This window comes from Cinclus cinclus, chromosome 28 (genome assembly GCF_963662255.1).
Source record: "Cinclus cinclus chromosome 28, bCinCin1.1, whole genome shotgun sequence".
NCBI lineage: Eukaryota > Metazoa > Chordata > Aves > Passeriformes > Cinclidae > Cinclus > Cinclus cinclus.
Window position 1 is genome coordinate 1,371,401 of NC_085073.1, and position 21,529 is coordinate 1,392,929.

Sequence of the window (21,529 nt, forward strand, 5' to 3'; positions counted from 1 at the left end):
TACTTACAACAAAGATGGCACAAAGATACAGGTTCCAGGGAACACCTGCTACAGCTGGAGAGGGAACAAGACCAGTAGTGGAGAGGTCGAGATCCTGTTGTTTATGTGCATGACATGACTGTGCTGATAAGCCACGAATTTGATAAGCCACACTTGATAAGCCTCAGCACAGATTAATACGTCATTCTACTACCAGAGAAAGCTAATGTACACAGACTTCATGGAGACCACTTGCCTACTCTGGTTTGGTGCTGTGCTCATTTCCTTCACAGAAAAGAGTCCCAGGACTTAGTTTTCCTCATGGCTTGTGTGCCCAGGTGTTATTCACTGACATATGCCCAGAGTGCTTCCAAGGGGACAAGAATCAGTAGCCGAGACCAGTTCTCTATTGGGGAAAAGGCTGGAGATAAGAGCAGACAGAAGCATAAGTTAACCAGAGTAAATTAGAATGGGAGGGAGAAGAGACACAGCAGCTGAAACTTCAGTCTGAAGAGTTAAAAAAAACAGCTTGGAAATGGAAACTCTGAAATCTCCAAATATCCAAAGCTGAGTCAAAGTCAAGGGGAGAAAAAAATAAGCTCATCCTGTAGTCTATAGTTCACAATGCTGGATTCCTCCCTTCATTTTCTAAGAAAAGCTGTGTTTTTAGCATGAAAAAAAACAAGATATTTTGAACAATAGTTAAAAATTCCCCAAATGCCCATTTTGCCTCTATCTGCAGAGCTACTCCAAAGTCATATCCTGAGGACTTGCAACAGTCGCTCAGACTCACAGAGTCTCAGAGTCCATACCCAGCTCAGCTGCCGTGGACGCATTTTGATTTGATTTTGCTCATGCTGTTTCAAGAAAAAAGTGCTTATTTCCTCCCAGGAAAAAATTGTGTCCCACGCTTGCTTGATGTGGGCCAGCATCAGTCACCTAGAAGAGGAAAGGCCCTCTCCCAGCATCCACGAAGGCAAGAACTCAGCTGGAAGCTGCTCACAGTCAGTACATTGCAGTTCTGCTCATTTGCATGGTCCTCTTGATGTTCAGCACAGGGTGAGCTCACCCTGCAGCCTCTATGTAATCCACAGCAAAAAAAGGAGCAAACACATCCAGAACAAGAAATATTAGCTCCTATACCGTTTTCTGTTTCCACTTGGGAAGTGGTGATCAGCTAACCACAGACATCCCCAGCTTTATAGCTGTGGTAGAGTGTCCATGAACTAGGCTCACACTTGGCCATTCCCTGTGCCACCTGGTCTGCTCTTAGCAAAGTTTAGATTTCCCTACTGATGCAGGCTGCCTGCAACGCTCCCCAGTGCATGTTTGGGGGTAGTTAGACCTTCTGTTCTCAACTGGAATTACTGAATTCACTGTCACCGTGCAAGTGACAAAGGGATTTTAGAGTCCCAGCTCTCTTCCCTTCAAGCCTCTCTTTCTGAAGGGTGACACACCATCACAGCTTCAAACACACCTGAAAATCCAGGGCACTTCCACTCTCCAAACACTACCCTGCATAATCCTTTGGAGATGCAGAAAAGTATTCAAAGACTTTAGCCTTGGAAAGCCAAGACTAACGTCCAGCTGCTCAAAGGACTATACTGTGCACATCTGAGTGGCAGCCAACCAGGGTTTTATGTCCCCACGAGCAGGGTGACAAAGCGGACCAGCCACAGCCAATGCAGCTGGCTGACCACAGTGACATCACAGGCATTCTCAACAAGAATCTGGAAAAGGGTCAAGAAAGTGCTAGAAGCTGCACCAGAAGGGAAAGACACAGAGATGACGAGCTGTTGGAAAGAGAGCAAGAGAAAGAGAGTGCCAAGGAAAATGAAGGGCTGGTAATAGAGAGGGTTAAGAGAGGGATAAGAACAATCCCCCCACTGACGGATCTTCATCACACACATCAGGACGGGGACAGAACACTGAATACAAACAAGCAGGATAAAAAGCCAGAGCTGCTTTGGATAACCCTGACACCTCCGGTTCACCATCATCATCCCCAACATGAGCAACACCCCACCTGCCTGCCTGCAAAATTCAAGCTCTGCACAGCTCACTCCAAGAGGACAACAGCCTAAATTTTCCTTGGTCCAGCAGCACCATGCAGAGCAGATGTATCACCCCACACCTTGGTGGTACTACTTCTGAGGGCACTACATGCAAGCAACTGCACACTCCAAAAGCCTCCAAGGCCACTGCACAGCATTTTGTTTTGCAATCTTGGTCCCCCCACCAGATCTAGAACATATAATAAGAGCAAGTGTTTTAGAGTGCAACAAAAACACCTCCCATGTCACAATCACCTTCCTGTACATGAGCCACAGGCTTGTCCCTTGGAAAAATCCCACAAACCAGCAGTTCTGGCCTGTCACAGACTCAGATGCCTCAAGAAACTTGAGTTTAAATGATAGAAAGTTAAAGACTGTCAGTTTATGAAAAGTCTATCACAAACCCTAAGCTTACACCATGGAGAAAAGCAGCTGCTGCTCCAACACAGGACTGCAGCAACCTCTTCAGCTGTGCTGGGACACCGAGCTCATTCTCTTGGGAAATCTCTGCACACAAGGCAGCACGTCCGTGTGCTTGGGAGGCAAAACAGGCATCAGAACGCTCCCAAGCACGTAAAAAAGATACGGATGCCCACTGGCAAAGGAAACTTTTCCTAATAACTACTAATACCCAGGAAAGAATAATTAATGAATAAACGCCGCTTCTCAAACCTCCGTCACTTCTGTCCCTGGTGATGTTTGTACGTGACAGCCCCAGCGCTCCCGGGGGACGGTGCCAGCCCAGCCCAAGCCCGCCCGGCCCGGCAGGGCCGCGGCTTAGGCGCAGGGACCCCGCACAGCGAACACAGCGCAGCCCGTACCGGCGGCAGCGTCTCGCACGGGGCTCGTGCGGGCAGCGGAGCCGGCGGCAATCGCTCCGCGGGAGAGGCCCCGAGATCTGCAGCGCGGCTCCGGCTCCAGAACATAAGCGGGGCCGCACACCGGGGACACCCCTCGGCGGGGATACCGGAAGGGCTGTCAGGGCTCCCGGCCCGCCCGTCTGGGCCCGGCCCGGCCGGAACGCCGCTCCCGCCGCCGCAGCCCCGCGCCGCAGCGCTGCCCGGGCCGGTGGGCGCGGAGCGGGGCGTGGGGACGGCCCGGCCGCCCCCCCCCGTCCGGTACCTGCGCTCCCGGTGCCCGCGGCCCCTCAGCGCGGCGCGCGCCGCCCCAGCGCCGGGTGCGGCGGCCGCTGGGCCCCGCCCCCCAGCGCCCGCCCGCCAATCCCCGCCCGTGTCGGGCTGACGGGGTTTCCGAGCGCCCAATGGACTGCGGGCAACCAGCCGGCGTCGCAACGCGACCCCGCTGGCAACAGCCGGCGGCCAATAGCGCCTCGACAGGCAAGCCACGCCCCGCCGCAGCCCCACCTTCGACGCCTCAGGCCCCGCCCTTCTCCTCTTGCTCCGCCCCCCGCCCCCAGTCCCGGGAGCCCCGTGCGGCCGTGCAAAAGCCCCCGGGGAAGGGTGCGCCCCTTCCTGCCGCTCCCCGGGGTCATTGGCAGGGGCTCGCATCCCCGACCCACCCCGCGCTCCGGCTCGGGAGCCCCTCCCCCCCCCCCCCCCCATCTTACTCTATAGCTAAGTCTGGAACAGAACTTTACACAGACGGTATGATTTGGCAATCTTTATATCCACAATACATCATAACCATGCACAAAAATCGAATGATGTGTTTATTTACAAAGTGAATTGCACTTAACACAGGAACCAGAAATAAAAGTAAATGAAAGGAACTTCTCCTCTGGGTTGCATAAAGGCTCACTACTATTTATAGCCTACAAAGCCTGATAGTCAACACTACCATGCATTATCAGACCAGTGTAAAATAGGAATCGCTGTTACTTATTGAAACAGTGCAGCCCTGGAGATACTCATTCCACGGAAACATTCCATAAATCATCAACTACATTTCAGAGTCTGCAAGTCAAGAGAATCTACCCAAGCCCCCACCCACTGTGTTTTACTTGAAGGACAGTTAGTCTTCATCTCCAATTGTGTGATTTTCCTCAGCTTGAAATTCAGGCCCCTACCTTTAACACTGTTCTAGTTTTTTATGGAGGAAAAAAGTCTTCCCTAGGTGACTGAGCCACTTAATTGGGATCTTCCTTTCTTTTACAGAGTCCAGAACCTCCAAGCAGGTTCTTCCTTCGGCATGGAAGGGAAATTATCACCAAGCCTTGATGAGACTCAGCCAGAGACAGATCCCACCCCCACCTTCTGGAGCAGTACAGCAGGAAGGGATCAAATCACCAGGAGCAAAAATACCTCTTGTACATTTTTCCAACAGCTTTTGTTAAGTAACTGATTCAAATAAAGGCCCAGCCCAACCTTTACCATGCCCAGCCAGGAGCTCTGTGTTCACACAAGAGGCCCTGGTCACCAGGGGGTCACAGAACAGTACCCAAATGAGGGCATCTTTGGGATCCATCATCTTTTTACTGCCTCTACACATGCCACAGGGGCAAGAAGGCACCAGACTGCCTTTCTTCTACTGAATCTTGATTGCCTCCACAACACACACTGAAATCTTTTTAATAAAGTAGCAAGCAGTCACCCATCAACAGGATTTTTATATTTATTCAAGTAATGGAGCTTTAAAACTCCTATGAGCCGAAGGTCCTTGCTCTGTGCAGGCTCCAGTGATCCTAGACTAACTCACCTGTCTGGAACCACTGACTCTGCAGGAAAATAAGCTGGATTGATCTGATCTACCCAAGGAATTTATTTTACCAATCAGCTAGCTGTTTGTGTGCTCAGCACCAAGTCACTATTATGTACACATTTTGGCCTTCACCCTCCTCATCAGTAAGATGAGAGGCAGCATGACAGACTCCTGCCTAATTCTGCATTAAAGGACCTGTTCTAGACATCATCAGGACCCTCTGATGGTTGTGTTACTGACACAGGTGGCAGCACTCAAGGCGTTATAGTGTTTTCAATAGTTAAAGGGAAGTCCACCTCAACATCCAATTAAAGCAAGCAGAGCATACATTCCTTCTTTTTTTTTTTTTAAGGCATCTTTCCTGTTATCAGGAGTTTTACAAAAGCCAAATTCGGCCCTCAAATCCCTTGGGACAAATGGAAGAGAGCTGTAACCTTTTCTTTTTTCCTGACAGTAATACGGCAAGAGACACAGCCAGCAAAGCTGTGGGATGAAGCAGTCTAGTTGAGGTTACATGTAGTCCATAATTTCCACATTGGGAAAGCATGTTTAAGGAGTCTGGGCTACTGGAGAGCTGCTCTAAATGTCAGACAACTGTTCAGCATTTCCAGCTTCCTCAGGATTCCTCCAAGTCTTCCCCTCAACAATTCCAGCACAACAGTGGGCTAGGTTGTGGATGCAGTTTCTAAGGAGTGCACAATGCTTCATCAGGACACCAGGAGCCCCAGATCACAAGCATCTTCCCCAGTCTGCACAGGATGGCCGAACCTGGCAGAACTGGTCCACTGTCCTTTTTCTGTTGTCACAAAGCCCTGTGCTTAGTCTGGGCAGGAGCACCTCAGACCCACAGAAGGGCTTGGAGAGCAGCACAGCAGCCTGGGAAAGAGCCTCATCTCATACTGAGGGACCACAGCAGATTAAAACCCCCAGCCCATTCCCAGTGCTCTCAGGAGCTGTACGGGTGCACATGTGCACACACACAATTCCCCCGTCCTGGGTGCCCCCAGCAAAGGGCAGGAGGCCTTTCCCTGTCACACCACATATCTCAAACACAATAGAATGGTCCAAGGCCCACTGGTGCTGAGGGGGCTTTGGACAATGGAGTTGTTCAAGAGCTCTTCAATACCCATAAATTTAACAGCACTTAAACCCTAGACACTGACTTTTCACTGGGACTCTGCAGCAAAGTTTAGAGCCTTCCACAAAGTCAAGGACTAAAGAAATTCTTTCAAGAGACAAGCAAGTGACTAAACTGTTTCTTGATTTCTTACACCAGGCCAGACTGATTTTAGAAACTTCATGTTAAGAACAGGACTTGCAGCGTAAGCATGTTAATACATTACCCTGAACTAATAAGTCTTCTTAACAGTAGAATTCTTCCTCATGCTATCCAACTGATTTCTTTATATAAAGTTTGTTCAAAAAATAAGGAGCCCAGCTCCACTAGTGTCCATTTGTTCTTGAATGAAATATTCTCAATATTTCAGAATTTTCTATTCTCTCATTGCCAGCTGTCTAAACGCTGACTGCATGTTATGTTCTGGTCTTGGACCACCAAAAAGGAGATATCCCAGTTCTCACCTTCTCTCAACAGAATGCTAGTGAAGTAAATACCAAGTGTTGAAAGTGCTTCCTGGACTGGAACACCCTTAGGACAGAACCCTGAGATGCCTACAGGGGGATTCATACCCTCATTCACTGGGATCTGGCTGCAAGCATGCACCCTTTAACCTTGAGTGTAGCCTCTAAACAAAGCTGAAGAGTGGAAGTGCCAGGCACTAAGTGCATCCTGCGTTGTGAGCTGCAGCCCTCTCAGTGCATACAGTACAAAATTAAAGGCATTGGTCTGGAAATCTTATAAAAGAAAAGCCATCAGAGTTAACTGCCCTTAATTTTATTACATAACCAGACAGAACAGTTGAGACTGGAATGTCAGATTTCCTCTTCAAGCACAATTCACAGTTTCATATTTGCTTTGTTTCACTAAAGAAAAATCAACTCACTAATAATGCAGCTGGCATTCATCCAGTGAGGTACAGGCTCAGAATAGAGAGCAAAAACTCACTGCAAATCGCCCCACAAAGCCTTCACGGAGCAGCAGATGGCCTCCAGCTCTTCCTTTAGATCGTTTCACCCAGTATTTCCCACCAGAACATTCAGCGGATACCAGAGGGGATACAAGTGTGCAAGAGCTAGTGAGTGAGGAAAAGCCATCAGAGATTTCAACAAGCAAGCAAGAGACTGACTACACAAAGTTGTGGTAACATTCTTCCCATTCAGCACAACGAAGAGTTAGAGTAGTAGCCTGCTGATGACAAATCTGTTACATCAGTGAAGTACAATCGTTTAAGGATTACAGTCTGCAGTTCAGTAAAACAGTAAGAAGAAAACAATAGGTTAGTAGTTTTTATGTGAAATCCTAATGTTATCGATTTTAGTACAGGTCAATAGTGAAAGATCATGAAGAGAAAGTTCCAAATACTATGGATCTGCAGAAATTTTACAAAACGTATAAAGTATTGTGTTTCTCTACAACAACCAAAACCCTTACAAGTGCAGGTATATATGCGACGTGAAAATATTGCCTCACTCACTCAGACAGGGGCAGGAGAGAGCTAAAGAAAAAGCAGCATGCAAAAAAAAAACAACCCTGGAACTAGAGCAGATCCTGCTTTCAGACACTGACCTACAGTACAAAAGAAGCCTACTTGTACAGGCTGCAAAAGGTTTCTGAAATCAATACGCTGGCACTTACTGTACAATAATGTTAACTGATATTACGCCATTCCATAAAGCCTGCACAGGCATTCAATGGTGGCAAAGAAAATGGTGCAGACATATTTCATTGTTCCCAAATAAAATAAGAATAGAGAAAGATTTTCCAAGCAGGAAACAGTAAGCTACACAGCTAGACTAGCAGTATAAGGGGTAATTACAGAATAAGTAATGTTATTTTCAACAGTTATTTCCTTATGTGTGTGCAACCGCTAAAATCCTCACTGTGAGATTTCATCAGGACAGAAAACAGAGCATTTGGCAGGATAGTTAGTTTAATTTCTCCCCCATGTTTACAGAAACACAAGAAAAAGAGATATCTGACTATGGGAGGAAAAAGCCTTGTCACCTAAGTGTAGTTATTTCTTCAACTGGTAGAGTCAAGTCCCACTGTTCCCCTCCCAGAAAACAACCACAACAACAACAGCAACAAAACCAAACTAAAAAAAACCTAGCAAAACCAAAACAAGCCTATTTGATAAGTGTTTCATGGGATAATATCCAGCAGCAGATGCTCCAACACAAACATGTCTATCAGATCAGTGACTACATTTCAAGCCCAGAAGTCACCACATGGAAGGGGTTTCAAAGGCAGGGGAATGTTAGCCCTACAATTAAAGCCCTAATTGAGGGGGAAGATTTGGGAATAGAGAAAAGGAGGGAGGAGGGAGTCACTGAATCACAGGAGATAGGAAGTGCACACAAGTTTCTAAATGAAGCACAGACAAAGTGGAGGGCACAAGAGTCATCTAAAGAAGGTCACAGGTTCTGACAGCACTGGAGTTTGTTGGATTTCTGTCCGTCGGTGGTTGGTGGGACGCTGATGTCAACGACGTTGTTGCCCGGAGACTCATCGTGCGCAGACCGGTCGGCGATTTGCTTCTGGGACACGATGCGGTAGATTTCTGCAAGGAGAGCACACAGGTCAGAGCCCCCAGGCCACGGACTCCCACAGGCACAGCGCTGAGCCAACTGAACAAGAACCTGCCAGAACCCAAGGAGGAGGGCTCTGAAAGGGAATCTAGGCTAACCAGATGTGGCATGCAACATCTGGCTGGCACTCTAGTTCCAGAATGAATATGCCAGCTCTGACGGGAAAAGTTATTAAGACAAGAGTCTCCACTGTCTACCACAACAGCACTTCCTATCCTGTTCTTTTCCAATGACTCCATGAACACGGAGATTATTAAAAGGGTTTTTAAATGGGAAAGGAGCAGCAATGCTCATTTCTAAAACAGGAAATCATTGTCTTCGTAATTAAAAAAAACTGGGCAGCATAATCTAGAAACACAAATCACCAGGATGCTGGGAAACCTTCACAGCAGCAACAAGTTACCCGATTCCCATTTCCACTCCTGGCAACCTGCTACTGTCAAGTAATAGCAATGCTCCTCTCAGCAACACATCAGTTTTCCTACCTATGACAGTAAAAAGCTGCATGGGTCCATAAAGCCCCATGCTTCTCCAAATGAATTTGACTCAAACTAACTTATGCTTGAAAGCACACAGATCCATAAAGCTGTAACCATTGAAGAGAGACTGCCATCTTAAAAACTTTCAGAAACAAACTGTTTCAACTGCATAGTTAGCAGAAGTCTTATAAGTGGAAAGGCTTTGAAGTTACTCATTTCACTGACTATAAGACCTTGTTCCAACTTCCTTCCATTGTGAAACAGGAAAAGGGCAAATACCTCCCTGGAAGTCTGTGGTAAATATTATGGTCACATTTATACAGCCACAACCCCAAAACAGCAAAACCCAAAACACTCAGTAAGTATTAAAAATCATGGAAGATGTGCAGGGCTTGTTTCTGTTGGTTTTTTTGTTTGTTTGTTTGGGTTTTTTTTTTTTGTTTGTTTGGGTTTTCTTTGTTAGGCTACTTTTTTTTTAAAGAATCTGCACATATTTATGTTTACAAAGAAAACCCTGAACTCAAGGCCAATCTTGTTGCCACTGGCTACCTAGAGATCTTTGTTGAAAGGGAGGAGGAGGGTTGTTCAGAGGCTGTCATATCCTCTTTCTTTTCTTCTCAGTATTGTATTTGAATTTCAGCTGTTTGGAGTTGTTGCCAAGCCCCCTTTGCTTCTGGGCAGTATCACTTTGAAGGTTTTTTTGTGGGGGGTTTTCCTTCCAGTCTTTAGTGATTCCTCAAACAAGTGGCCAGTAAGGAAGCTCCTATCCTGCTGTTCCCACTCTTCCCCAACTCCCCTGTGGTGGTTCCCAACTCACTACTCTAAACAGCACGGGTTCCTTCTCCTCTCTTAGAAGGATGATTCTTCCCCAGGTGTAAGCACGTTCAGGAAGAGACTTTTCATGAGTTCTCACTTATTATCCATGTGCCTGTGCTACCTGAACTGGACAATCTCAACACTTTTGGGAGCCCAGGATGCTGTGAGAGAGAGGGGTTTGAGTTCAGTTTGCCCAGGCCTGACCTCAGTTTGAGTTGTTACAGCACTGTGGGTCTCCTAGAGTGGCCTCAGGCCAGCATGTCTAACTAGGGACAGTCTCAAGATAACTCTGCAAGGGAAGACAAGATGGATGGTGAAGGTTGATTTACACTCAGAGCACTAAAATCAAAAATACTGTCTCAAAGTGCCAGGGAAGTTGCCTCAGATCCAGCCACGTGTCCCAGATCAGCCACAAATCTGCTACATGGTGTGAGCCTAGTCCAGCTCCAGCTCTGGGCAGTTGGCTCTACCTCACACTCCAGTTGCTTCACCAGTGGCTGTACTAACACAGATCTGCTGGGAACAAATACAACCTATTTCTCATCTGTCAGGCTTTTTACCTATAGGGGCAGCTTGGCAACCCCTCTTTTCCTGGCTGCCTCTTCCTGGGCATCTTGGAGTCAGAGTTGGGGCTGTTCAGTCTGGAGAAGAAAAGGCTCTGAGGCAACCTTAATGCACACTTTTAGTATCTACAATCCCCCAAGAGAGAAGGAGCAGGACTTTGGATAAGAGCTTGGAGTGCCACGACAAGGGGTAGTGGCTTCCCACCGCCAGAGAGCAGGGTTAGATGGGAAAGTGGGAAGGAATTCTTGGCTGTGAGGGTGGTGAGGCCCTGGCACAGGTTGCCCAGAGCTGTGCCATACCTGGAAGTGTCCAAGGCCAAGTTGGACAAGGCTTGGAACAACCTGGAATAGTGGAAGGTGTCCCTGCCCATGGCTCACTGTCAACTTGTTATCCACCAGAATCCCCAGGTCCTTCTGTGCAGAAGATGCTGCTGGTGCAGTCACCTATAACCCTCGCTATCAGCTGAGAACAAGAGTTCAGTAGTCTGAAAATGGTACCAGTCCGCTTTGGTGCAAGAGAATATACTGGAACACTTAACTTCCAGCATGGCTCGGGCTTCACTGTCAAGATTTTGTCGAGATTTTTTGCAGGCACTGAAGTACAATTACAAGGTTCCTTTACAACAGTGCTATTGCAATAGCTTGAACTTACAGAACATCAGGATACAGAAACCTCCAGGAGACAGAAACGGGTGTATGGGTGTATCTGACACAAAGGTCAGATTAGAAAACTTGCAAACTAACCATTGTTCCCAAACAGTTCCAAAACATTCCATAAAACTACAAAACGTGCCCATGAAGAACATCCACCACCTCAGAAATTCCTCTGAATTCATAACAAACCATACCTGTAAGGATGTTCTTGAAGGCTTCTTCTACATTTGTTGAATCCAGAGCAGATGTTTCAATAAAAGATAAGTTATTTTTTTCTGTAACAAATAAAAAGCAGTTCAGTTAAAAACTTTAATAACACTTTATTTCCCATTTACTTTGAGGTTTTTATCTTTTATTTAGGCCAAACCAGCCAGGGCATAGTATTTTTTTTTCTTTCCCTGTTGCACAAGGAACACCGTGGTGCTGCAGTTTAGCAATATCTCCTTTGCCCAAAGTGCAAGAACATTTTCCCCACTGCAGCCCTTGCTCAGTCAAGCAACACAAAACATCATTCTATTCTGGCTACACATCAACACAGAGGTACCCTGAGCAAGAGCCCCAACAAAAGCACATCAGCTGCTACAGAGACACGATTCCCCTCTGCAACAAAGATCAACAGACCTATACTTTCCTAATCAGACCCCACTTCCAAGTAACAATGATCCCCTGGAACACAGTCTATTTTCTTCTTTCCTCTTACAGCACAAAAGAATTTTTTTTTAAATTAAGAAAGAGAGTGATTAACACTCAAATATCATACCTAGAATGGTTCTATATCACCTGCCCAGGAACAGGCAAATTTCAGTCATGGAGCTTAAACAGCAACAATTAGACCATCACTGGCAATTTAAAACAGCCTTAGGAGGAAGTCAGGGACAAAAAGTAAGAAGCTAAACCAAGTGACCGAAGTAACAGACCATCTGGGACACCCACCAACTTGTTTTGCTTCTCTTATATAAATGTTACTTCTCCTCCATCTGAAAATCTAATACAGCTTTATTACCCTCAGGGTACTTGCTTACCAGCAAACTTCAGAAAGTGTGTATAAGCAAGCCTTCATAATACTTCAAGAGGTATTTCAGAGGTTGTACACTTACATTCCACCTCCAAGCTTAACAGCCACACAAAAGCTGAATGCTCCCAGGTCTTTCATGGCAAAAGAATATCTGACCAGTGCTCTGCCAGGTGAGGAATGCAGTGGCAGCATCTTATATAACCCACTTGACTTCTCCCAACAAATGATAGTTCTCAAGTCTGATGATTGCTGCCTTTAAGAGAGACTAGATGACACTAATATATGCATCAGCGTTCTAGAGCAGCAAACACCCCATGTAAGAGAAGGTTCAGCATTCATTTGTAGCTGTCCACATTGATACCTACTCAGCAGAAGCAGGTCTCTAGGAAGGAAGGGCAGACATTTTGTATTGTGATATTTTATATTTTTATTATTATGTTTTCTATGCTAAAATGTTGCTTACTGTTTCTAGCCTTGACAGAGGAAGTATTTAACTTCAGCTATCAGGCAGCTCAAGGACAGTGTTTCAAAAATATTTACTACCACTAGATTTAAAAAGCAACAGAAAACCACAAACTAAAAATGACACAAAAATTCTGCAAAAAAAACCAAACCAACTGCACATGCTAGTTAATAAGTCAAAATATTTTAATTAAAAAAAAAACAACAAAATACCTTAAACTTCCTTTTTAAGGTTCCAACTAAAACTTGAGGTGAGAGTTCAGGCCTGGACAAAACAGTGACAACCGCAGTCATCCCCCAGGCCCCTGAAGCCCCAGCACAAACCTGCAAAGGCCCTGGCCTCATCGGTGGGCACGGCCCGGAGGTGGCGCAGGTCGCTCTTGTTGCCCACCAGCATGATGACGATGTTGTTGTCGGCATGGTCCCGCAGCTCCTTCAGCCAGCGCTCCACGTTCTCGTAGGTGAGGTGTTTGGCAATGTCATAGACGAGCAGAGCCCCAACAGCACCACGGTAATATCTGAAACCATGAGGCACAGCCCTTCAGCTAGAGCTCTGTCCCAGCCACACCGACAAACAGGCCATCTAGCTCTTCTATCATGCTTTCCACTTCAGAAAAAGTTGTGCTGATGCAGATACTGTAGTTGGAGTGGTTTTGAAACCAAAAGCCAAGTTCCAAACACAGGGTTTTTTTCTAATGGCATTTCTAAAAAAATCCAGTGCGTGTACCAAAATGCTGGAGACCCTGCACAAACCAGGACTGAGAATGTCCTGTCTGCTCCATCTGTGTGCAGGGAAACTCACCACGCAGAATCGGTACAGCTGGGAGGTTTTCATGAAGTTGCAATCTAACATTCTACTAGGAAAACAGCCCTTAATAAAATGTCAGTATTTGTTCCTGATCCTTCAAGTATCTCCTTGTCCCTCCTACAAATTAAAGAGGGGACTCTGGGCTATATTGTCACTATATATATCCACAAACCTCTAATCCAGGAAGAGTTTGCCCCCTCAGCTCAGGTTTGAGCCCATTTCAACACAAGCCAAGGGCTCAGCTCAGCACAATCCTATAACATCTATATCTCTCTTCCACACAATCCTACCATTTCTCCTCAATTCTGCCAGCACCTGTCTGACATGCTGAACTGAGTCAGAGCACCCAGTCATCAGAAAACATTCCCTTTTCCCTGATGTTTGGCGCTCTGCTAGCCGAGCAGGCTGAACTGGCTGAATGATGTGTCGAGCAGCAGTTAGTGCCAGCACAAAGGAGAGGCAGGGTCACAGGACTGTAGCTGCACTAGCTCCCAACAGAAAAACCGGTTGTTGAGCCAGACTAGACTAGAAGTTTTTACAGCAAGAGCAAGAGTCACAAAAAAATTTCTGAAAGTCACACTAACAGTTCCAGAAAAGATGCAATTTGAAATTGTCACATCTTCTTCTGCATTCTTTTCACTATAGATTGCTCCCTTTGGGCACCAGGCTCTCCTGGTTTTCTCCCGTCTTGACAAAATTCCCTTTACCCTGAGTTTAATGGCTCAATCAGTGCATGACTGAGAAACATGTTTTTACCTTTAAAAACTGATACATGTCTGTAATGCAAAAAAAAAATCAACTCACTGAGCAGAAAATGCTCTGGAGAACCAGGCCTGACCAAAGGGTTTGCTTTTTGTCCTCTGCCAGAGGACAGAAACTGGTAGACCTAGAGCCCCTCTGTGGATTAACAAGGTCCCATAGGTGAAAAAGCTTCTCACCTCCAGGGATTGTACCTAATGCTGCAATCAGCACTATTATAGTTGCTTTCCTACTTCCTGGCTATTTAATGTGTGTGCTCATGGACCTAATTTTCAGGTCCATGTCTAATTCAAAGACACTGAGATTTCAAGGGACTTCATGCTGCAGATTTTCTTAAAAATACCCCCAATCTCAAGACTGAGGGGGCAGTTGAGACCAGAAGCCATGGGTGTTACAGTAAGCCTAGACCAAAACTTGATACTAACAGTACCCAGCCTCCATCTGAAATGACACTCACCCCACATAATGAACACAGCACATTCAGGGCAGACAAAAACACAAATCCCAAATCTCAAACAGAAGTTTCCCACAGTTTTGATTTAAGCTGTTACTTGTTTCTATTACAGTAACATGGAAATCTAAAATTTACTTTCATTATATTAATCAAGGGAACACAAAAATATTTGCTATCTTATGACTTGGATCCACACTGAAGTCTGCCACAATGACTTTGTCACATGTGACAAATATGTTTCATTCTCTGCCCCTACATTTATCGGCAGCATTTCTGCTAGAATTCCGTGAAGCAAAGACACAGTACTCACGCTGAGGTAATGGCGCGGTATCGTTCCTGGCCTGCAGTATCCCAGATCTGGGCTTTTATCGTCTTCCCATCTACCTGGATGCTCCTGGTGGCAAATTCCACACCAATGGTGCTTTTACTTTCCAGATTGAACTCATTGCGTGTGAAACGTGACAGAAGATTACTTTTCCCAACTCCAGAGTCTCCAATCAACACAACTGAAAGGAGAGACATTATTTTCACAATTAATTTCTTGTACCAGCAGCACTGACCCCACATTGCAGTGTGGCCTGGCAGGCAGCATCCACCAGGAATGCACAGTCAGATAGCACAGGAGAGACAACAACGCATGCATAGCTGCTCTTCCAACCCTAGAAGAGCCCCAAGCCGTTTTGTGGTAAGCAGCTGCCCAGTCCTCAGAGGTGAAAATGAGAAATTGCTACAGCGATTGTCAAAGCCAAACAGTGCTTTGGAGGCCCCAACCACTGCAGCAGGCAGAGGTAAGAGATGCCCCTCACACACTTGACCTTTGGCACAGGAGGGCTGCAATCCACATTCTAAGAAACACTACAGGCAAGAACATGGTGACCTGTCTGCCCAACAAAAGTCTTTGTATGTCAGGGTTTTTTTAATACTTAAGGTGCAAGACTCGAGGGTAATCTCCTCGACCAACTTCTAAGGGTCCCCTGATATCAGGGCTAAGGTGGCAAAACGAGGAATGGATCCACACCACAACTCTGGAACTAAATACTTTAATAACCATAAAAGAAAATGTGGGACGAGGCCCAAAACACATGCACACACTCTAAGGCTTAAGGGTAGAAGACAAGGCTGAGGGAAAATCCAGGGTATTTATAAGGGATGATGAGAGGTGGGTCCAGGATGAGAATCCAATGGGTAAAGGGAAAAGTGGTGCAAGGGAGGAGTAATATAAGGCAGGGGTCAATAAGGTAGGATGAGTGGAACAGTGCGGTGATCATAAACCAATGGGGGGTACAAGGATACAAGAACTTTCCAGAATTGGGAGGAGAAAAGGGATGACATAACTGGGAATAGAGGCAACCAATGGGAAATGAGGGTTATAAAGCTTTACCATGAACAGTTTTTAAAACCTTTGACAACCTTCTTAGGAACTGTTATAAACTTAAACAAATGCCCTCCAAGGTCTGGGGCCGAGGGGCAACTCCTCACCAAAAAACACTGGTCTGGTTTGGGATGTCAGCCAGTTCAATTCCTATATTTGCACAGTATAGGTATACTCTATTTTATTTTAAAAACAAAAAACATGGTAAGTAAACAATCATTTACAGTCCCTGTTGGGAGTCATATAGGGTACTCTATTTCAATAATTTAATTAATAAATATGTTCACCACAGAAAGGGGAAAACAGGAGACATTTCATACTACAAAAAAGATACAAAGCAAAGCAGAACTTCATCCAGCAAAACAAGTTGTAGTAGATTGCACAAGAAGTAAAAGATGAGCTAGAAACCTCTGCCTCCACATGTGGTGCTGCCATGATAACAGAAAAATGTAAGCACACAGAGATCCTCAGCACACAAAGCCCAGCTCTCCTGAAAGGAACTGTGAAAACAAAGGTACACCTTGTGGCAGGAGGCTCCCTCTACTTTTTGGATTATCAATGACAGCAGGAAACAACTGCAAGAAACAAAGCTGAAACAGCTGAGCCATGCTCCCTTCCTCTCACAAACACTGTATCACAACACCCTTTGGAAATCAAGTGTCCTGGCTCAAGCGAAATGAAGAAAGGCAGACAGCCTCTGTGAGCTTCTTTAGCCTTGGGAATATTTCCTACTCCAGTCCTAAGTACAGATTTGCTGATCTTCCTCATTCATATGATCTGTTTTTCCTACAGAAAAGCAGACATGGGCAAAAAACATTCCCAATTTCCCCCCAGCAACTACAGAAGAATCTTCTCATTGCACACTTCCAAAATGAGCTCACCAGTGCTCTCCCAGGGCCAAGGATCATACTTGTCTTTTAGTGCTGCTACAGCTTTTCTCTGCTCAGGCCATTGTTTGAGGATGCAGCTCTGGCAGTGCCCTGCTCCAGCTTGCTGCCACCCCACCCCTGGAGTACATTCCCAGGCTGCTGCTGGACCCTGGCTCTCTGCTTCAGCAGCTCCTGAGCTGCACAGGGACATTGCTGAAATGCCCTGGAGAGCCCCGCCAGCATCTCATCTGCCTGACAGCACAGACAGACAATTGTGCTAGCACAGCAGAACAGGCAAAACACAACAGAGGCAGTAACGGGCAGCCAGCACATCGTGGCAAGGCACCACAGCTCACCACCCAGGAGAACTTAAACCAGCTCCTCACAGTGCTCTGCCTTCCCTGGCAAAAGGCCTAAACCATTTTTTAGGCTATGAGAACAGATAGATAAAAAAAGATTTTATAATAAGTTCTAACTCCAGGATTTTGTTAGCTTTATTTTCCAGACAAACAGCTTTACATCACTAATTCCACGGGCCCTTCCAAGAACAGGCAGAGGTCACCCATCTTGCCCAGAGATCTGCCAGCTGGAGTAGGCTCTCTCCTACAGAAAAACCCTGACCATAACCAAAAGTAAGAATATCCACCATACAAGCTAGGCCAGACTGGAAGACCCTTGAGGCTTCCAGCTGTTACCAAAGGAAGTTTTCCCATGACTTTGCAGCTGGAGAAAGCACAGCCTTTCCATGTACTAGCAATTTCCCAGGCTCTGGCATTTTAAAAACATCAATTTGAGGCACAAACCATGCAAACAGCTCTCAGGTCATTAACTCCGTCACTGGAAGAAAATTCCAGCAGTCCTGTGCTCCTTGGGCTGGTTACTCACAGGCTCCCTTCACCATGCTGCCCCACATTCCAGCAGAGATTCTAGGAGAGCATTTTTCAGAAGTTAAAGGAAGGCAACCAAATCCCAATTCAATAAGGAGCACTCTTAGAGTTCCTAAGTGCTTCTTATTAATACTCAAATATTAGCACTGAAAGAGCATTTTCACTTTCAGGAGAAAGATGCCAAGACTGGGGAACACCTCATGCAGAAAAGCCACAAACTTATTTTCTGTGGGAGCTGAGCAAGAAGGTACCTTCAACATTCTGAACTAAGCTATTAGATCTTGGGAAAGTTTTTGAATTTGGTAACAGGCCACCACACACTATTGCCTGTTCAAATTCAGAAGTCATGACAGAGTAGGAAAAAAACTTCCAAATGACAGCTTAAGAGTCTGAATAGTCCCTAAACAAATCTCAGCAGAACCAAGGAATTCACTCTCCAAATGCTTCTAAGGACCACACCAATGATTAAAAGATGCACTGGTTTCATCTTGGAAGTGACATGGACCAATAACCAGCACCAGCCATCTTCAGGTGGCTCTAAGTACACAGACAAGCCTCACATAGTGCGAGGCTTGTTTACATCCTGAATCCTGCTCCTTCAGTATTTCCTGATTTTCTCTCTCCTCCAGCACCCCCTGCCACTGTGTGGGTTATCCATCACCACCACATCACCCATCCATCAACTCAGTCACCACCCTCACTGCTTTCTGTGTCTACAACATCCAGAACTAATGCACAATCGCACCCCAACGCCTGTCCTGTATATTGAGATCCTTGTACAAAACAAGCCAAAGTCAGAATTAAAATTCCAGTGCCATTCATCATTGGTAAGAAAGGGAAAATAAACAGATCAAGCTTATGACAAAACTGTAAGTACACTCATTTACTAATTGGAAAAAAGAACATGTAATTTAAAGTGATTAAGAAGATTAAGACTCCCTCTAGCAGAGGCCATCTAATCGGAGTTTGTGATAAATCTGAAGTACATAAGGTTGCCAGATAGTGGTGACTAATAGGATATGCATTTGTTTTTAATAACCACAGCCTTTGCTAAGCAGAGACTAATCAGAGCAGCCTAAATTCCCATAGAAGTAAAAGAAAGCTCTTTTTCCCTATGGCTGATTTTTTTTCCTGCCTTTTTCATGAGCCAGCATACATCTGCACAGCCTCAGAGTTAATTTTTAAAATAAACACTGATAATAGCTAATCTTCTCAAGAGCAAAATTAATGTGCAGATCACATTTAATAGGTACAAGGCTTCCAACATTTTTAACAGCTCTTTAAAGGTCACGAATTCAATTCCAAATCAACGCATTCAAAACTCATCCTGAAAAGTCCCTGCCTTTTCACCATCTCCACTACAAAACTAACTGGGAATAGAGGCCAGAACTGCTGGCTTTACTTGGGTCACTGAACACAGCCACAAGCTCTTTGCAGCCTCACTACCCCATGCAGCCCTGCACATACAGTTTGGCTCCTTCCCCAAAGGCTGGCTCAGGCACTTTGGTAACAAGTAATATTTTGTTGTGATAAATAAAATAAGCAGTTTTGATGGGATGCACAGAAAAAAAAGGGAAACTGAAAACAAAGAAGCAGTTCAGCAGAGCAACTTTGACTATAATCACAACCCTAGAGTGCTCCCAAACCTTAAGTTAGTCATTGCCTACCACATGCTCTCCTTTGGAAATTGGTGGCAGGGGAAAAAGTCAAGCCTTAAATTTAATAAAAATAATCCTTCCCAGATTAAGATTCTCCTACATCATTATTTCTACCTCTGACACTACACAGACTAACAGAACAGAGTTCAAAAGTTGTTTGTGTAGCTAAGAAGGGCCAAACCACAAACCAACCAAAGTCCTGAACATTGTTACAGCAACTGTTGATGTTTAATTCCAATACTGGAGGAGGCAGAAAGACAAGAAAGGGGAGTTGGTCCCACAGCAGAGCCCTCATCCCACTTGGTCCCATTTATATTATTTTTTGTCTAGTCCCAAAAAGCCTCAGAGGAAGGAAAAACAAAATAATCAAACCCACAAAGAAACCCTATTTTTTTTTTCAATTCACACAACAACCACCCCTCCCAAAAGATGCACAGAAAAGGACAATTCTCTCACCTGTTTTTTATTTTCAAAAAGTGTGGCAGCATCACCACAGCACAGATCCTGACCAAATAACTTCAGGTTGAGTCTCATTCCAGATAAAATTAAAAACACATTTCAAAGCAAGTATTTTTAAAAGATGAATGCAGTTCTCCCTAGCTAATTCAGAGAAAGAAAAAAAATAAGTAAAATTTTTAGGCTTTGAAGTTCCTGGCTATTAAACCACCTGGGAAACAGACTTCAGAAGGAAACTACTTTAGACTCAGACAATTTATTATATTTTTACAAGCCAGTCTTCTGCTTCACAGGCAGAGAAGAAATAAATGCTTTTATTCCCCATTGTCTTCAAGATTCAATCCGCTGTAAAACAAATAGAGCAAATAGGCAAACGCATCTATAAAATATTTCCCACAGATGAGTAACTGTTCTTTCTTTCGGTCCGTAAGTTTGGAATCACTGCTGCCCCTGGGAGCGTCCAGGTACAAAGACATCAAATGCCTGGAAAATTGTCACAGCAGCAAGTGACCCCAGAGCCCTCAACGGCACCGTTAGCACTGCTCTTTCCAAGAGCGAACTCTTGGGATGAAAATCAGGCTTCAGTCACTCTACCAACAGTAGATCTGGTGTAAAAACAGGCTGGGAAACCAAAGATGAAGGTGCTACACCCACCTAAACTGCTCCTCGGGCCTCGCAGGCAGAGCTGTGGGCTGCTCCGAGAAACTGGTCAGCTTGAGCCTCTGGACAGGCAGGAGCCCGGCCCGCGGAAACAGCCCACGGGACAGAAAGCCCGGAGACATCCCACGGGATGACACCCACGGGATGATCCCGCCGGAGCCAGCGCAGCAGGAGCAGCACTGACTGAGCCTTCAAGAGAGCCCTGGACAACCCGACATTTCACAGGAAGAGGCAGGGGCGGCAAAACACCCAACAGCACAAACAAATTAACATCGTTACGGTCCCGGGATCCCGGTACCGGCGCTCGCCGGGGACCTGCGAAGGCGCCTCCACCGAAGCTTATGGTTTTGCAACTGCGGCTCGACACCGGGCGACCTCCGGACAGCCACCGGCACCGCCGGGCACAGCCCAAGCCCGCGGCCGGCCCGCCCGCCGCGATTCCGGTCACGCCCGGCGATGGCAGCCGCCCAGCAGCCGGCGCGCGGACCGGGGCGGGGAGGCTCTTGCGGCTCTCCCGAGGCTCCTCCGAGGGTCCTCCGGAGCTAGACCAGGCCGGGTGCGCATAAGGCCGCCCCTCGCACCAAGGCCGCGGCGGACGGCCCGGGCCCGCACGGCCCGCTGGTCTCGGCCGAGCCCGGCGCGGTGCGGCGGAGTGTCCCTGCCGAGCACGTACCTTTGAACAGATAGTCGTACTCGTCGTCGCGGGTGCCCATGGCGATGGCGGCACCGACCCTCAGCCTACCCGGCACCGACCTCGGCCCAGCCGGGGAGGGGCGCTTCCGCACGGGCCAATCAGCGCCCGCCAGAACCCGCAGGAGGCGGGCAGTGCGCCAGACCCATCAACGACAGCCAATAAACGACGGGAACTCTGCGACTGGCGGGGAACGCTGCCCAATCGGAGGGAGGCAGCTGGGAAAGGGCGGTGCTTGGGTGCTCGAGTTGGGAGCCTGCGAGACGGGACAGGGCCGGGGGGCCGGGGCGGGGCCGGAGCGGGGCCGGAGGTGGGGGCGGGGTTTGTGTGAGGGCGGGGCGGGGCTGCGGGGGCGGGGGCTCTGGAGGCGCGGCCGGCGACGGGGCGGGGCGGGGCGCGGAGGAGGGGGTTACACCGCCTGGAGGGGTGGCCCCCAGGGGGATGGGGACTCCTCGGTTTCAGCGGGATCGCTGGGGGAGAGGTTACGCCCCGTTTGAGAGTGACCCCCGATTTCTGGTGGGTCGTGT

General features: G+C 46.8%; 2 protein-coding genes across 5 annotated transcripts in view; both read right to left on the reverse strand.

Annotated features, from left to right (window-relative positions):
- MARCHF2 (membrane associated ring-CH-type finger 2) overlaps positions 1-3,178 on the reverse strand; it is a 32,902-nt gene extending 29,724 nt beyond the window's left edge. Inside the window, exon 1 of one of the 4 annotated variants that reach the window (XM_062510210.1) lies at positions 3,156-3,178. The gene's annotated coding sequence lies outside the window, so the exon portion shown is untranslated. Of the gene's footprint in view, positions 1-7; positions 101-2,705; positions 2,769-2,854; positions 3,052-3,155 lie in introns of those variants that run through there. The other 3 variants (XM_062510209.1, XM_062510212.1, XM_062510214.1) reach the window with 3 other exon arrangements.
- Positions 3,179-6,569: 3,391 nt separating this feature from the next.
- On the reverse strand, positions 6,570-21,086 carry RAB11B (RAB11B, member RAS oncogene family). The gene is made up of 5 exons (XM_062510241.1): positions 20,985-21,086; positions 14,720-14,915; positions 12,713-12,906; positions 11,106-11,186; positions 6,570-8,371 (listed from the first exon to the last, which is right to left on the reverse strand). The coding sequence occupies exons 1-5, from the start codon at positions 21,022-21,024 to the stop codon at positions 8,226-8,228; spliced, it is 657 nt and encodes a 218-aa protein (XP_062366225.1). The 5' UTR covers positions 21,025-21,086; the 3' UTR covers positions 6,570-8,225.
- Between the last annotated feature and the right edge of the window lie 443 nt (positions 21,087-21,529).

Bases quoted from the DNA above. Each gene is read 5' to 3' on its own strand.
- RAB11B (XM_062510241.1), bottom strand. From the start codon at position 21,024: ATGGGCACCCGCGACGACGAGTACGACTATCTGTTCAAAG. The intron at 14,916-20,984 runs GTACGTGCTCGG...CTCTCCTTTCAG, and splicing joins GTACGACTATCTGTTCAAAG to TTGTGTTGATTGGAGACTCT. The intron at 8,372-11,105 runs GTATGGTTTGTT...CTCTCCTTGCAG, and splicing joins CTTCAAGAACATCCTTACAG to AAATCTACCGCATCGTGTCC.